Source organism: Eptesicus fuscus, chromosome 22, assembly GCF_027574615.1.
Source record: "Eptesicus fuscus isolate TK198812 chromosome 22, DD_ASM_mEF_20220401, whole genome shotgun sequence".
NCBI classification, from domain to species: Eukaryota; Metazoa; Chordata; class Mammalia; order Chiroptera; family Vespertilionidae; genus Eptesicus; species Eptesicus fuscus.
The window spans coordinates 40,328,673-40,345,906 of NC_072494.1; the positions used below are offsets into that span (position 1 = coordinate 40,328,673).

The window sequence follows — 17,234 nt, forward strand, 5'->3', positions numbered from 1 at the left end:
GATGGCCGCCCCATGTGGTTAAAGATGGCTGCCCCCATGTAGACACAAGATGGCCGCCACAAGATGGCCAGCAGGGGAGTGCAGTTGTGGGCGATCAGGTCTACAGGGGAGGGCAGTTGGGGGCAACCAAGCCTGCAGGGGAGGGCAGTGGGGGGTGACAAGGTCGGCAGGGGAGGGCAGTTAGGGGCGACCAGGCCAGGAGGGGAGGGCAGTTGGCGACCAGTCTGGCAGGGGAGGGCAGTTAGGGGTGACTGGGCCAGCAGGGGAGGACAGTTAGGGGCAATTGGGCCAGCAGGGGAGCAGTTAGGAGTTGACTAGGCTGGCAGGGGAGTGGTTAGGGGGTGATCAGGCTGGCAGGCAGAAGCGGGTAGGGGCAATCAGGCAGGCAGGCAGGCAGGCGAGCGGTTAGGAGCCAGCAGTCCTGGATTGTGAGAGGGATGTCCGACTACCCGTTTAGGCCCAATCCTGGGCAGTCAAACATCCCTCGAGGGGTCCCAGATTGGAGAGGGTGCAGGCTGGGCTGACACACACACACACACACACACACACACACACACACACAAACACACAAATTTCATGCACCGGGCCTCTAGCTTATCCATAAACACTATTGCATTATATATGTCTCTTTCTTATGCTGGGAATGAGGTTTAGTTCAGAGAGGTGTCATGCTGTGGTAAAGAGCATGACCAGTGAGGTCAGGCTGAGATGGAACCCAGGTTTGTGGGGGTTCCACAGTCCCTCTGAGTCTTAGCCTCATGCAAATCGGGGCTGGTACCACCCCTCACATGGCAGGGTGGTCGCAGCATCAAAGGAGATGTTGCGTGAACAGGACCAAGAGCAATGCTGACACATTAAGCACTCTAATCGTTACATAATTTTATTATTGATGACCAAGCCTCTGATAACACTTCCTTCTTTGAAGAGTATTTGATTCATGCAAACTTTACATTTTAAAGTAAAGAAAATATATCCAGGAGATCATAAATCTTGAGTGCTTAAGTGTAGTTCATTTTCTTTGCTTGATCAACTTATGGTTTTTGGTGTTGTGTGTTGTTGTTTTTTAATATAGTTCAACATGGATCGAGCTAACGTTGAAGAGTTTTACGAAGTTTATAAAGGAGTGGTGTCTGAGTATAACGTAAGTATCAAACTAAACGTAAAGCATTTGTCCTGAAAGCAGTTTGTGTGTCTCACATCTGGGGAATCTCAGGATAATCTTTAATGAGGAAAGTATTCTTTAAAGTATACAGGATTCTGCCAGCTGCCAGTCAATGGTGCCCAGTGACTACGATATTCTACCCCTGAGAGCCACTGGAAACAGAAAATGCAAGGGGGACAAGCCTTGCTGGGATATTGACACATTTTGACATTATCTGTGAAGTTTATAATATTCTCATGGGGGGAGACTGTCCCAAATGCTTTAGAAAGATAAAAGCAAGTAGTTCTTAACATGATTGTGTAATTTCATAGCAGCACTCACCATCTACTTTAATGACACAAATGCGGGTAGAGTCATCTGAAAATGTGGCGGAGACAGAAGAAACAAGACTAAAAGGGCCCTTGGAAACAAGTGACTATATTCAAGTATGCCAAATTGTTCCTTAAGATAACACATACTAGGCATTTCATCAATGTTAGTTTCCTTCCCCTCTCTACCAAATTGTCTTAGACACATTTGTGCTGGTGCACTGCCCCATTAGCCCTGCTGTTTCAGAGAGAGTTTTGACTTTTCTTTTTGCATGAAGTTCACTGTTCCTTACAATGAGACGAGACCTCCATCCCCTCCCTTCTGGGGCCCTTTCCTTTCAACCTTCCTTCACCAGGAAAACTGGCTGGTCCCAGGACCGCTGGAGCCTGGGGCTTCCTCAGCCCGTGTGGTCAAGGCTGAGAGTGACCCTTCTATCGCGGCCTTGGGCTTCCTCAGCCCTGCATGTCCGTGCCCCCACCTCCACCTGCTGAGAACTTGGCTCTTGTCATTTAGTGCAGGCGGAACTTCAGGAGCGTGAGACAGGAAATCACACTCACCCCAATTACCCACCAAAATCAGTCACACAGGACCTTCATGGATAGCAGAGTGGCTGCAGGGGATACAGTCAGGGCCCTCAGGGACAAGGCTCTGGGGATCATATTAATTATGACGTCCCCTCCCACCTCTCTCAACTTCTGACACTTTTATATGGTATGATGACTACATTCAGATTAGTATCGAAGTGGTGTCCTGTAACAAGTAACTCTTATTTTACTGTGGCATTGTGTACCGTAAGCCCTGCAAGGCCACAACAATGGCCACGCCCTGCATGGTCTGGCCCCGTCTCTGCTGCTTCCCTGTGGCCTGGCTCAGGACCGATGCCCTAGCTCCTTTGCTGAGCTCACATCCCCCCCGAACTCTGTCCGATGCCCTCGGTGTTGTAGGAGGGCTGGCCACTCCGCCCTCTCAGCTTCGTGTGTCTTTCTGAATCACTCCACATATGCTTCTGGGAGTTCTTTATCTCAGCCTTGGAGTGTATCCTCTGCACACAGTCTCTTAGCCAACAATTCAAGTGACGTTCTTGGCAGATCCCTGGGGTTACCCTCCCAGGGCTCCTGCACCCCCTCTAGTAGTCCCTCCCGCCGAGTCTAGTCCATGCCCGGTCTTTGTCTCCTGGACTGTTGAGAATGCTGGGCTCTGGCTCCTCGCCCTGTCCCACTGTCTGGAAAGGGCCTCCAGGCAGGGAGCTGGGCAGTCGCAAGCTCACCTCGCTCGCTTCCCTTCTCCCGGGACCACTGGCCTGCCCTTCACCCAGTGTCTGAAGACTGTGGCTCCATCTAGAGGGTCTGCTTTCCCGATGTTTAATGAGGAGATAAACCTCTCCCTGCCGTTTCTCATGTCTTTGGAAGGAGCGCTTTGGGATTTATTTCTTCAGAGATGCTTTCGACAGTGCTGTGCTCATGAGGAGAGACCCTTTGAAAGGAAGTTGTACTAGAAGATGAATTCAGATAGTGAGAGTGTCCAGGATTACATTCACGCGGTGGCAGTGGTGGGAATGGAGATGAGAGAACACAGACACTTTTGTTGGGAAAGTGGACAAAATTTGGGAACTGCTTGGCAGGTGGAGTGTAGGTGGGGAAGAAGTCAAAGGTAATTTTTACTTTAATTTTTAATATTTTATGTTACATATCACAGGAGATGGTGACAGAAATGTATTCTGGCCCTTGCGTGGCATTGGAGATCCTGCAGACTAACCCTGCAAAGACCTTCCGAGAGCTCTGTGGGCCTGCGGATCCTGTGAGTTACCGTTAAATAGCGCCACGTCCGTTTCAGTCATTCACCAAATGTCTCCACTGGTTTCATAGCTTCAGTTTGCTTTTTAAAAGAAGTAATACAAATGGGGACACATTAGATAAAACTTTTTTTAAAAAATATATTTTATTGATTTTTTACAGAGAGGAAGGGAGAGGGATAGAGAGCTAGAAATATCGATGAGAGAGAAACATCGACCAGCTGCCTCCTGCACACCCCCTACTGGGGATGTGCCCACAACCAATGTACATGCCCTTGACCGGAATCGAACCCGGGACCCCTCAGTCCGCAGACCGATGCTCTATCCACTGAGCCAAACTGGTTTCGGCTAGACAAAACTTTTTATTCCAAGTAGCATTTTCCATCATTTATCCTACATAATAAAAGGGTAATATGTAAATTACCATCACTCCGCTACGCCCACGATTGGGCCAGCGGGAGGCGCAGGGGGCGGGACTTGGGGTGGCCGGGGTGGCTGATTGGGCTGGTGGGACGCTGAGCTCGCGTCGCCAGCAGCGGTGCGAGCTCAGCGTCTGCGCCATGGCTGTGCTGCGGCACAGAAGGGGCCTCTGGGGCAGCGAGCCCACGTCCTGCTGCGGACCATCAAAAGCGGGGAGCGAAAGTGGGGGAGCTGGCTGTCTGTCCGCTGGTGCACCAGGCCTTTCGAAAGCCTCCGGCGTGGCGGAGGCTTTTGAAAGGCCTGGTGCTGGAGCGGACACGCCGGAGGCTTTCGAAAGGCCTGGTGCACCAGCGGACAGATAGCCAGCTCCCCCACGATCGAAAGCGGGGAGCTGTGTGTCCGCTCCAGCACTAGCGGACCCCCTGCCATCAAAAGCGGGGAGCAGGCTGCTAGCAGTGTCCGCGGAGCGTGCTAGGCTTTGTGGGGCAGTGGATATGGCCTGGATGGCAGGTTAGGCCTAGGGGACCCTACACGTGCATGATTTAATCATGCACTGGGCCTCTAGTTTTTTATATAATACTCTAAGAAACAGTGAGTTTTTATTAGCCTAGTGATGGTACAGAATGGGCAGCAACATTTACTGTGGCATTTTCTTTTGTTGTTTCTTCTTGCTGAATTGTCGAGGTAAGTAAATTCATCAAGCTCTGTGGTGGAAATTGCCCAAGGTACTAATTCTCTTTTGACATAGGGAGGCCGTGAGTGAGCGGTCAGGATAAAGAATGTGGATCTGGTGGCCTCAGACCAGATCCGACACTAAGTGTGAGCAGTGGGACTTGGTGCAGCTTGATGTTCTCTGTACACCTTCCAATGGCTTTGGGCTCTCTCTTCACATGGACGCTTGGTGGTGAGGGTCAGAGAGCGGGTTGAAAAGCAGAAGTTGCCTTTGGACACATGAGAAACCTCCACGTGTGTGGTACAGGCTGGCAGGGTCATGGGAAGTGTTACTGATTTTAAATACTAGCTAACATTTAAGCTTTTTTTTTTCATTTCACTACCACTTGTAAACAGTCACGGTAAACGGGCGCCAATCCACTGTGTTTTGATTCAGACAGCCTTTATGGGAATGCCCATAGGTGTAGGACAGTCTGCTAGCAGCACCTGCTAAGGAGTCAGCTTGAGAAAGTGCTCTGAAGCGCTGTGGGGGAGAGCAGATACACAAAAGGTGTTTAGAAAATTTACAGAGAAACCCGCGAGCAAGGACTAACGTTCGGGTGAAGTACAAGTGTCACGGGGTTGTTAGCAAAGGAGCAGTTATTAGGAAGTGGAAGTGACGGAGAAAACTTTGTCAGAGGAAGAGACAGACGTAAACGGGATTTGAAGAAGCGTCAAGGCACAGAGAATGAGGAAATCTCTGAAGCATGTGCAAAGGCAGCGACGAAGAAATCTGCACCTTGACTGGCCCACAGCAGGCATATCGGCTGGGCTTCGGTGGGCAGTGCATCCCGGGAAGCACAAGGAAATCCAGTTGCCGAGAGGAAATGCGGTGGGGCGGGTTGGGAGTGTGGGACGGGCAGCCTTAAAAGCCAGGCTGAAGATGGTGGCCTCTGTGTCGTTAGAATCCCACACGGTACGAACTAGGACTCCCTGGCCTCTCGCTTAATTCTGAGAATGGCGGCAGGGGCTCTAGAGTCGGGAGGACAGACCTTGACATCAGAGGGAGGCAGCAGGACCTACTGTCTCGTTTCTGGGGAGCAGGAAGGATGGAAGCAAGTGTGTGTGTGGCTGAGCCAGAGTGACTGAGATGGGCTCTGCTGCGGAGGCGGCTTGGAGAGAGGGACGGTGGCAAGTGTTCACCGAATGTTACTCGTGAGATCAAGGTCAGAGAGAAGGGTGGGCAGACCCTTGTAATGACGTGAGAGTTTATGGTCTCTGTGTGAGACCATTAGTTTTTGAAGAGTTTGAGCAGAGTAGTGACACGGTTAGACTTTCAACAGGGTCATTCTGACTAGTGAAGAACAGTCTGAAGGGAGACAGGGTCGCAGTCCAGGCCCCAGATGCTGGTGACGTGGACCGGGGTGGGAGCCGTGGGCATGCGGGGAAGCAGCCAGGTGGTGTTTACTGGCTAGCTTACCTCTTCTCTCTCTCTCTCTCTCTCTCTCTCTCTCTCTCTCTCTCTCTTAAAGAAATTCTTATTTTTCTTTACATTTTTTATTGATTTCAGAGAGGAAGGGAAGGGGAGAGAGATAGAAACATCAATGATGAGAGAGAACCATGGATCGGCCACCTCCTGCATGCCCCCACTTGGGACTGAGCCCACAACCCTGGCACGTGCCCTTGAGCAGAATCAAACCTGGGACCCTTCAGTCCACAGGCCAACGCTCTATCCACTGAGCCAAACTGGCTAGGAAGCTCTTCTCTTTATCTTGAGTGGACGAGTGGATAGAGAAGGAATGTGGAGGGCCCTCCGCTCTACGGGGTGGAAATCGGATGGAGCGGAACTCTCTTCACTGCTGGTTCCCCTCAGTCTGCAGATGAGCCGAGTGGAGGGTGAGTCCCTGCCCCTCCTTGGTCAGTTCAGTGCCCGGCAACCATGAGAGGCTTTGATGCCCGACCAGAGGCCACAGCACACGCACAGGTGGAAACCAGCCAAACCACAGTTCCTCTTGCTGGTTTACAGTAAAATACAGGAAACACCTTTTCTTAGAATAACCAGCTCAGTTATTTTATAAGCATTTCATTGATTTTGGCAAATATAAAAATAAAAAATACATCTCCAGAAAGGTAGTAAGTGTATTTTTAAAGAAAATTGAAAGTGTTCCAAGTACAATAAGAATGGAGAGTAGTTGTGCAATCACGTGATAGTAATTTCCTGAATTTGAAGTGATTTGCATGCAATAATTTACACTAGCTATTGAGTGATTCAGCAATGAAAAATAATCCTGTTTAAATCATGTTTTTAGTGAAGAATAACTTTTCTAACAAAAAACACCCCACTTATCTCAGTGTCATAGAGCCATCAGAGTAACCAACACTGTCCCAGTTCGCCCAGGTTCAGCACCTGAGAAATCCCTCAGCCCCGGGAAAACTAAGATGGTAGGAAACCCCAAAATTTGCCTCATTATTGCACGAGGTAAATCTGTCTTGGAAAGCGAGCTTGCGGGACATGGTGATTCTGGTGTGGGTATGAGCAGCCAGGTGGCTTATCTACTATAGTAAACATGTTTTTCTGATAGAAGGGACGGTTAGATTTTGAAAGAAATAAAGAAACAGTGATTAAAACACCAAAGCTTCTTTATCATTCCTTAACTGTTCTTCCTGAGCTATTGATTTAAATTTCAGGTACATATAAGTAGCTTTTGTTCCCAGAAGTAGGAGATAGAAATAGAAAAAAGCATTCAGTCTTGAGTTTAAACTCTTACTTAAGCCCCGACCAGCTTTAGGAAAAGCGAACCCCTGGGTCTTCGGCAAAAAAGCTCTTGAGTGGCCTGTTCGGTTTATTGTTAAAGAATGTAGTATGGCGGCAGTGGGCTCTCATCCAGGTCCTTCAATGTTAATTTTAATTTTGAAGATTCTTTTTGAACTCAAGTTTTGTAAAAACAAAAATGCTATATGTCACCCTGCTGTAACCAGCAGATGTTGTTTCTTGTTAGTTCTGCTTTGGGATTATGCAGTGGGTGGAATTAGTTGATCAGGATCCTAAAACAGATGGTCGATGAAAAAACATTCTTTAAAGGCTTACCGGGTTGAAATCCAACTATTAATGTTTTTCTCCTAAATCTGTACCTCTATGAATAACTTTTTACCACTTTATTATCTCCTATAAATATGATCCAACCCACTAAATGTTATAATTAGGAACTGTTTAGGATCATGCCCAGTTTTGGCCTTTAACCTTCCTATTAGCTGCCATAATCTGCTAGGAATTGTGCTACCTGCTGAGATGTCCCATTAAGCATGCACAGACTGCAGATGAGATGCTACTGACTCACTAGAGACCTGGTCTCTGTCGCTTCGGAGCTCCAGATGCCTGGACTAGGACGTGCCTGCCTCTTCTGCAGCGAGAGGGCTGCCCTGGTATTTCAGTTTAAGTGGGACATGGACTAGACTTGCACTGAAGTTTGTGATAAACTTCCCCTGCGCTGGCCTTGCCCGCTGCTCGCCTCCCTGCGCTCGGCAGAGGGACGCACGGCGACCTGCACTCAGCATTTCTTTCCATCCCTCTGCCATCCATTATTCAGTCCATCAACCCACCGGCCAGCCCACTGGCCAGCCCCGCACTCACAGACCCGCAGGTGCCCCGTGTTCTTGGGGTTGGCAATGGAAGGATGGAGGACAGGCTTCCCGGAGCCAGAGCGCCTCGGTCCGCGGGGAAGGAAACCGCCGTGTGGTCAGCAATCACCATGGAGTCTGGGGTTGCCGTGATGAACAGGAGCACCCATCTAATGGGAAAACCATTCATGGTCAAATGAGATGGAGAAATCCTGGGTTGGGTGAAGCTAATCCAGTTTCTTTACACGGCATCCTGGATCCCCAGACACTCACGGAGCGCTTTCCCCCTTGGTTGCCAGAAGTTAGTGATGACGGCCAGGATAAGAAGAAAATCCAAACCAGAATTCCTGCTAAGCCGGTGCGGGCACCTGGGGAGATCATAAAGCGCTTTGAAACAGCTTTGCCTTTTTAGGGAGGAGAGAAAGAAAACCTAAATTTCAGAATGTGGCTCCTGGATTTGCAGCCTCAGCCTGCACCTCCCTCCCAGCCTTGGCCAGGGCCATCACGCTGCGCGCCTTCGACTTCTCATCAACGCTAGAAAGTGATCACTTGTCCTGTTGTTGAAACCTATTCACCCCCATATTCTAACACAGAACCTGCCTTGTAGGCCATTCTCCACTTACAGAGTGAAAGGGGTGTCTGAAGGTAAAGGAATTGGGAAAAGTAGTTTTGTTTCCTTGGTTTGTTTTCTCTCCCTCCCCTTTTCCTGCTGAAGGGATGGAGGGGGCTTAGTTTGGAAATTCCCCCCTGCCCTGAGGACTGGCCTAGAGCGGGATTCTCATCCTGGTGTTGACAGACCCTTCAAGTGTCGGGGAATAGAATTTAGGACTCTGTGGATTTGGATGAGGGGAAACCCACACACTTATTTTCACTCGTCTCCTGCTGAAGGTTAGAATTCCCGCGAAGTGAGCATCACACATTGCAGTGCTGCACTCTGCTCCCAGCCGGAATCAGGTTCCACACCAACCACACCACAGCTGTAATAGCTCACCCTGTGCTGGACAGCCTTGCTCCCTGCAAAGCACAGTAGTTGTTGGCTCAGCTGCTAGCTCTTGATAAAGATTCACATTATTATACCACAACTTTAAAAATGTTTTGATGATTGTATCTTCTCTAATAATAGACAAATATGCAAATTGACCATACCTCCGACACACCCACAAGCCACGCCCACAAGCCACGCCCACCATCCAATCAGAGCGAGTATGCAAATTAACCCAAACCAAGATGGCTACAACCACAGAGAGCAAGGTTTCCTAGGTAACAGAGGAAGCCAAGCTTTCCGCCTGCCCTAGCCAGGCCTAAGCCTCCACTCAAGCTACAAAGTTTCAATTATAGAAGGTAAACAAATTCAAACAAATGGCGGCAGAATGGAGCTTGAGAGAGCAGGCCAGGGTTGCCGCAGGCAACAGGGGAAGCAAAACTTTTCGCACACCCTGGCCGGGCCCACCCACTTAAGGCAACAAAGTTTCAATTATAACCCCAACACAAATGGCTGCCGGCCGGCCTCGGAGGGAGCCCCAGGCTTGGCTCTGCTCCAGGCTACAAAGTTTCAATTGTAGAAGGAAAATAAATTCCAGATACCAGGGCCTCCGCTTGGGTTGCCAGGGGGCGTGGCCGGCCTGCAAACCACCACAGGCCCCTCACTCAGGCCGCCCCACACCCCAAGGGAACCCCCACCTGATCCGGGACGCCCTTCAGGGCAAACCAGCTGGCCCCCACCCCTGTACCAGGCCTCTATCCTATCTAATAAAAAAGTAATATGCAGATTGATCATCATCGCAACACACAATATAGCTGCCCCCATGTGGTCAAAGATCCTGCCCCCATGTGGACACAAGATGGCCACCACAAGATGGCCAGCAGGAGAGGGCAGTTGGGAGGCACCTGGCCTGCAAGGGAGGGCAGTTGAGAGGGACCAAGCCTGCAAGGGAGGGCAGTTGGAGGTGATCAACCCTGCAGGAGAGGGCAGTTAGGGGTGACCAGGCCGGCAAAGGAGGGAAGTTGGGGGCAAACAGGCTGGCAGCAGAGTGGTTTAGGGGGTAATCAGGCTGGCAGGCAGAAGCGGTTAGGGGCAATCAGGAAGGCAGGCAGGCAAGCAGTTGGAAGCCAGCAGTCCTGGATTGTGAGAGGGATGTCCTACTGCCCGTTTAGGCCCGATCCCACCGGGCAGTCGGGCCTAAACGGGCAGTCGGACATCCCTCAAGGGGTCCCATATTGGAGAGGGTACAGGCTGGGCTGAGGGACAACCCCCCTCCGTGCACGAATTTCGTGCACCGGGCCTCTAGTTTCAAAATAACCCATTTCCTTTCTAATCCCATTGTGACATTTAGAAACAGGACTCCGAGCAAGGTTCTCAGACCTCATCAGACGAGACCTAGGCACCAGCACGTGAGGAACCCCTGTCCTAGAGGAAGCACCGCAGGGTCCGATGGGCCCTGGAGGTGGAAGGCCAGGTGTGGCTGGAGGCAGCCGCTTTTGTTTTATTCTTTCCCAGCGTGAACCCTCCCACCCGCACGCTCTGAGCCTCTGAGGTCTGGGGAGACCTGCACAGCCGTCGCCACAGTCTATTGAGGACTCTTAGCACGTGGCCTCTGGCACGGAGCCCATGCTCCTGGCGGTGCCGGTGCCGCCAGCCCCTCTGTCTCTGCCCAGATCCCTGCTCCATCCGAAGGTGAGCCGTGCGACCTTCTGGCTCAGTAATCCTCATGACACCGCCCAGGTGGATTGTCACTGTTTCGAAGACACTTGTATCTTTTTGGATTTGGACCTTTCTGACTCTCCTAATATTTTTGAATGTTGTTTTCCCTGTAAGGTCTTTTGCTTTGCTCGTCCTCTGTTATGGCTGAGGACATCCCCTCTCCTCCCCCTCCCCCATATTATGGCTGAGACCATGTCCCCTCTGCCCCCCTCCCCCATATTATGGCTGAGACCACATCCCCTTTGCCCCCCCACCCCTGCCAGACTCTGTTATGGCTGAGGACATCCCCTCTTCTTACATATGAGGAACCACCATATTATGGCTGAGACCATGTCCCCTCTGCTCCACCCCCCGCCTCTGTTATGGCTGAGACCATGTCCCCTCTGCCCCACCCCTCCATCCTCTGTTATGGCTGAGACCATGTCCCCTCTGCCCCACCCAGCCTCTTTCCCTCACCCTTTATTCCACAGGTGCCACTTCGGTCCCCACAGGGGTTGAGAGATTTTGGTGACTATCTTTTTTTGCCTGTAATGGCCTTTTTACTTTCTTCTTCTTCTGAGTGTGTGACTATGTGTGTGCATAAGCATGCATGTGTGTGAGTGTGTGTGTGCACATGTGTGTATGATTTTGACATTTCACTTGTTTTCATTTCCCCTTCCTTATATCTGCACCCCCATTTCCTAGTGCATTTATCTGAACAATCCTCCCAATAAGTTTCCCTCTAAGTGCCTTGTTTCCCTTTTTATTTTTTATAACATATTCCTCCTTTGTGACTCTCTACCTCTCTTTGGCTGCATGGAGTGTTTTCTCCCCAATGATACTATTCCCTTCAAGATCTCTTAGCTTAATAGTGTCCCTTTTTTCCCTTTTGTAAGAAATGGACCTCTGTGATCCATCTCCAGCATGGTCGGCTTCTGATGGAATTTGCGGAATTTCCCCAGGGCAAGTAGAATGTGGGGCCAGCATCCTGGTAGAAACCCCACCAGGCATCTGCCTCAGCTAGACAGGGGAGGTGGAGGCAGCTAGAAAGGCCTCAGCCCAATCTTAAATGGCCCAACGTGAGACAGCAAGACCGAGGCAATGCACAGGAAACAGGTGGCCTCATAGTACCAGCCAATGAGGAACCGGAGGAGGGACTAAATAAATAGGCTATGATCCCTGCCCACGTGTGTGCATGTACAATGCCTGCTCTCGAGAGTGTTATTAAGAGTCTCATTCTCACCATGCTTCTGTTCCCCAGTCTTGTCATTTGAAATTCGGACAGGTGAGCCATTTCTCACACCCTTCCATTTTCTCTTTATTCATAGTGAAGATCACTTGCTCTGACTCTCTTAGAAAATAATCCTACTCCAATCAGACATGTCCCCATCACAGTCAGAAGGAGGGGCTAGAGTTTCCGTCCTGGGCTGGGCGCAGCGGCCAGCAGAGCCCCCAGCATCTGAGTCCCGGGGGCTGCAGCCGCGGGCAGCCTAATCTCCCCAGTGCACACGCAGCTGTCAGTTTCGGGCGTCAGCACTGCACTTCCTAGAGCAGTGGTCGGCAAACTCATTAGTCAGCAGAGCCAAATGTCAACAGTACAACGATTGAAATTTCTTTTGAGAGCCAAATTTTTTAAACTTAAACTTCTTCTAACTCCACTTCTTCAAAATAGACTCGCCCAGGCCGTGGTATTTTGTGGAAGAGCCACACTCAAGGGGCCAAAGAGCCGCATGTGGCTCGTGAGCCGCAGTTTGCCGACCACGGTCCTAGAGACACAGGCTTCGTGGCGAGGCGGGAGGAATGTATTTTCAAACCTTCTCCAGACCCTGGGCGGTTATCGTTTTGGGACATGAAAGAGCCTGCCACCTTCCCAGGCTCTCAGTAGGTGAAAGCCCGGGCACCGGCGCCAGGTTTGGGCCCAGGATCAGTTGCAGTGGCAGGAACAGTCCTGAGCCACAGTGTCCTGGGGAGGCGGTTCCTAGGCGTTTCACTTATATCTTGGTGAGACAGTCCTACTGCTGGCAAAGCCCAAGAAAGGGATTCGGGGCCATAAATGTGACCATGCGGACAAGTGCCCCCTTTCGTGTTTGTTTGTTGGCTTTTGATTGGTGACCGGAGATGGCAGGACAATGACCCGGCTCCTCCGTAGTGAGTGTGGGCAGGGGCTTTTGAAAGCACTTAAAACATAATGAAAATATTAGCTCAGTGCATACAACCTAGGAATTGACTATTCATATTATTTGGAAATTCTGTTCTTTCCAATAGACTTCCTTTCAGGGGTGCTTCAAAAAGAGGTTTCTCTACATTCTGAGTAAAGCTGAAATGTAAGATGTAGTGTAACAGGTAAAATGCATATTAGTGGGCAAAGCTCTGGGTCTGTCAGATTTACAAAACTGGATTTGTGCAGAGGGGGTGAGTTTGCTGTACTCCAGTTTCTCTGCGTTTCCAAGTTCTGTCTTTAAGAAGCACTAAGGCCCAGCCTAGAGCGGCTTTGTTTTCCTCAACCCCCTGCCTTTGATGGTCTGCGCTTCTGACTGGCAGTTGGCAGGAGTTCCTTGTGTAATTTATCCTTTATGAATGCCCCTCATCTCCTGGTCTAGATGCTAATTCAAGGACCCGTGTTATACCTTTTAGGTACCTCCAATGCCACAAGTTCTAACACAGAGCTTCTTCAACTTCCATGAACATAGGAAACCCCAGGAATCTTGTTGAATTGTAAATTATCTTTTCATCTGAGTAGGGTGGACTGAAATTCTGCTTGTATGACAGTCTCAGGTGATGTGACTCCTCTGGTCCACAGACCACACTTCAAGTCTCTGGCAAACTTTCAGCAGCTGTCTCTTGACTATGCTATTTGTTTCAAAACAGGACAAAAGATTTAAGTTTTATTAAATGCCTCATTCGTCTGGAATATGAACACAGCACTAGGAAGTAAACACAGATGTAAGTCAATTTCTGTGAATAATGCAAGGTGTAGGGTGTCCTTTTTGTTTTGCTTTGTTCTGATTCCTTTATTTGATCAATGGACTTCAGCGTATCCACTGAGTAGTTGCAGATTAGATGAGATTGTATGTGAATAATTCTACTTGGGCTTCACTACATTTAGGCTTTAAACAAAAGCCTCTGTAACGAAATTGGAAGACATCTCTGTTCTTGGCGAGTGAAATGAAACATTTTAATGTAATTTTTATTGTTTTCTTTCTCATTACTGAAATCATTTATTGATTATCCCAACCCCATCCCCTGAAAAGCAGACAAACAATAAGGAAAATCATGGAAGAGAACCGAGACCCAACAAAATAAAACAAAACTGTTGCTCTAGTTCCCAGAACCATTTTATGAGGCTGCCCAGGGAGAGCCAGAGGGGAGACAGAGCCCGAGGGAGCCCTGGCAGGAGCCAGCGTCAGGCGGGGAGCCTGGCCCGTGGTGCCGCGTGGGCGGAGGAAAGAATAGCTGGTGGCTCCGGAGTGCTAAATGCTGAGAAGGCAGATGCTTCAGTGGTTCCTCAGATGTAAGCCATGTGAAGGGTATTCACTGTGGGCTCCCCGCTGGCTCATTCATTGAGTCCCGAGTCCTGCCTGGTGGGAGAGGATCCTTGGGCTGACAGAAAGGAGCCTTTCCATCTCTTCTCCGCTCCCCTTCCCGCTTCCACTTCCTCCCAGTGTTCCCTTACCTTGTTTCAGTCGTGAGTCAGTCTGATACTGCTTATCTCCAGGAATGTACAGTGAACTGCAACTGCCTGAGTTAACTCGCAGTTGCATGCAAACAGGGAAAGCAGTTTGCTCGTGAGCTTTGGTGAGATATTGCTGAGGTTCCCGAGGGGCCGGGAAGAGGACTGTTAATAGTGCTGGGCTCATTGTGGGGAGAACCAGCGTGGATCTGTGCTGTTTTAATGGTGGCAGCTGCTTCCTTGGCCTTTCATATTACGTTCTATTACCCTTGTTGCCTATTTTTTCCATTGATTTTTAGAGAGAATAGAAGGGAGGGGGAGAGACAGAGAGAGAGAAACATCTATGAGAGAGACACACATTAATTGGTTGCCTCCCGCACGCACCCCGACCAGGGTCAGAAATCAAGTCTGCAACCAAGGTACATGCCCTTGACCAGAATTGAACCCATGACCCTTCAGTCCTCGGGCCGACGCTCTAACCCACTGAGCCAAACTAGCTCGGGCTCAATTTAATTCATTTCTTAAGTGGAAGGTCATTTTATTCTTGCATATCTCTCCCATATTATGGAGAACTGAAACAGAATGGCTTTATAATATATTTTATCAGTTGAATAGACCTATTATAATAATAAAAGCATAATATGCTAATTAGACCGGATGTCCTTCCAGAAGTCCTTCTGGATGAAGCTGGGGCTGTGAGGGAAGCCCGGGTCCAGGGTGCCAGAGGGAAGCTGGTGCCGGCAACTGGGGGAAGGAAGGCCTACTCTTGCACGAATTTTGTGCATCGGGCCTCTAGTTATTCAGTAAACAATAATGTTCTTTTAATGCACACAGCAATAGAATAATTGCACACACTTGCTCTTCCTTATTTTCAGCATTTTGCTAATCACCATTCTACTTAGTGCATTTTCCCACCTCTCAGATGTAGAGGTCATTCTTCAAGCAGAACACTTCCTCCCGCTGCAGGACTACCTGAGCTGAATTTTTAGTGCTTGTGATGAGCTGGGCACTGACCAAGCATTCGTCGGGTTGGGGCTGAGCAGGCAGGTGGGCGTGGGGGGTGAGTATGGGGGCAATGTGGTAGATCTTGAAAGATTGTTTAAACCCCTCACACATGCTGTGATAAGTTCTAAACAGTTATTTGTGGTATTCAGTGAAAATCACATACTGGTACTTGGTGTTGCTTTTATGTGTCTGACACTCGTTTTGGCTTCATCAAGGGTGGTGCCTGGGCCTGAGGATGGTTTTCACCATGGAGTCTGAGGAGAGGGAGGAGCAGGGAGTCCAGGAGATGGAGGGGACATGGTCTGTGGGGATCCAATAAGCTTTCACTTTTAGTATTACAGTATTTTTTACTTTCCTAGGCATATCTAATATTTTACAGTAATCAAACATAAAATTAAAGTATCAATGCATTTCCCTAAAAAAATTACCCAAAATGAAAGCCTGGATTTTAACAGCAGCTGTGAAGTGAACACTTGCTATCTGTGCCTTTATGCTTCATCACTACCAGTCATCTAAACACAATACTTTATACCAGGAAACGTGGCTTGGGAACCCAGACAATCTGAGTGACCCCTCACCTCCATGACCACTGACCTCAGGAGGCCCCACTGCTGCTCAGCAGTCTCGGCACGATTTAATTTCATTAAAATTATTTCTGTTCATCAGAAAACATACTAAAGAAACTCAAAGGCAAGCTACATACTGGGAAAAGATATTCGCATCATATATAACTGATAAAAAATAGAAGTTAGAATATAGTAAGAATAACATTCAAAAGAAAAAGAATAACCTACTGGAGGAATGGAGGAAAGATAAGAATGGGCACTTTACAGAAGAGGATGTGTATGAAAGACGCTCAACTTCTTTAGTTTCCAGGGAAAGCTGGACCAAGGCCATGATGCTATTCATACCCACCGGAATGGCAACGTTAAACCCACCCAGCATCAGAGGTTGGCTTTTATGTGGATGGTGGGAATTCTTGTGCACGGATGGGTGAGGGCAAATTGTTATAGCCAATTAAGAAAATGGTTGGGCCCTAGCCGGTTTGGCTCAGTGGATAGAGCATTGGCCTGCAGACTGAAGGGTCCCCAGTTCAATTCCGGCCAAGGGCACATGCCCGGGTTGCGGGCTCGAGCCCCTATAGGGGGCATACAGGAGGCAGCTGATCAATGATTTCCTTTCATCATTGGTGTTTCTATCTTTCTCTCCCTCTCCCTTCTTCTCTGAAATCAATAAAAATACTTTTAAAAAAAGAAAAGAAAATGGTTGGCAGTGCTTAGTAAAATTGAACACGCATGTGTCCTAGGATTCCAGAAAAACTCTTGTATGTTTGCACCACACCCCGTCCAAGAATGCTTGTAGCAGAATGTCTATCTGTGCAACCTTGTGTGTATGTGTGAAGTGTGTGTGTGTAGGAGAGAAGGAGAGGGAGAGGGAGAGGAAGCAGGAGAGGGAGAGGGAGAGGGAGAAAGAGAGGAGGAAAAGAATAAATTAGTTGAATGTCCATCAGCAGGAAAAGTTGTCATACATTCATGCTATTTATGAGAAAAATTAGTCCCCTCAATGTATTCGTGTATTCCATAAACAAACAATTCCAACGTTTTATATTACTGGCATTTTTCTTACCAACCCCAATTGGCTGACTTGACCCATCTGCGTATGTGTGTTGAACAGGAAATTGCCCGGCATCTGCGTCCCTGCACCCTCCGAGCGGTCTTCGGCAAATCCAAGATCCAGAACGCCGTGCACTGCACAGACCTGCCAGAGGACGGGCTGCTGGAGGTGAGTCGGAAACACGTGCGTATAGCTCAGGTTCACGAATAAGCTCAGCAGTCCTGGTGTGTAAGAACCTCTTAATCTTGGGTGATACTGTTAATGGTCATTTGATAACCTCAGACTGCAGCTTTAAAAGACCAAGCGGTAGGAT

General features: G+C 49.0%; 1 protein-coding gene across 1 annotated transcript in view; it reads left to right on the forward strand.

Annotated features, from left to right (window-relative positions):
• The window catches only part of NME7 (NME/NM23 family member 7), a 107,497-nt gene that overhangs the window by 48,768 nt on the left and 41,495 nt on the right, over positions 1-17,234 (forward strand). The window contains exons 9-11 of the mRNA XM_028127830.2: positions 1,073-1,141; positions 3,167-3,268; positions 16,982-17,089. Of these exons, the coding sequence (XP_027983631.2) occupies positions 1,073-1,141; positions 3,167-3,268; positions 16,982-17,089 (279 nt within the window). The remainder of the gene's footprint in view (positions 1-1,072; positions 1,142-3,166; positions 3,269-16,981; positions 17,090-17,234) is intronic.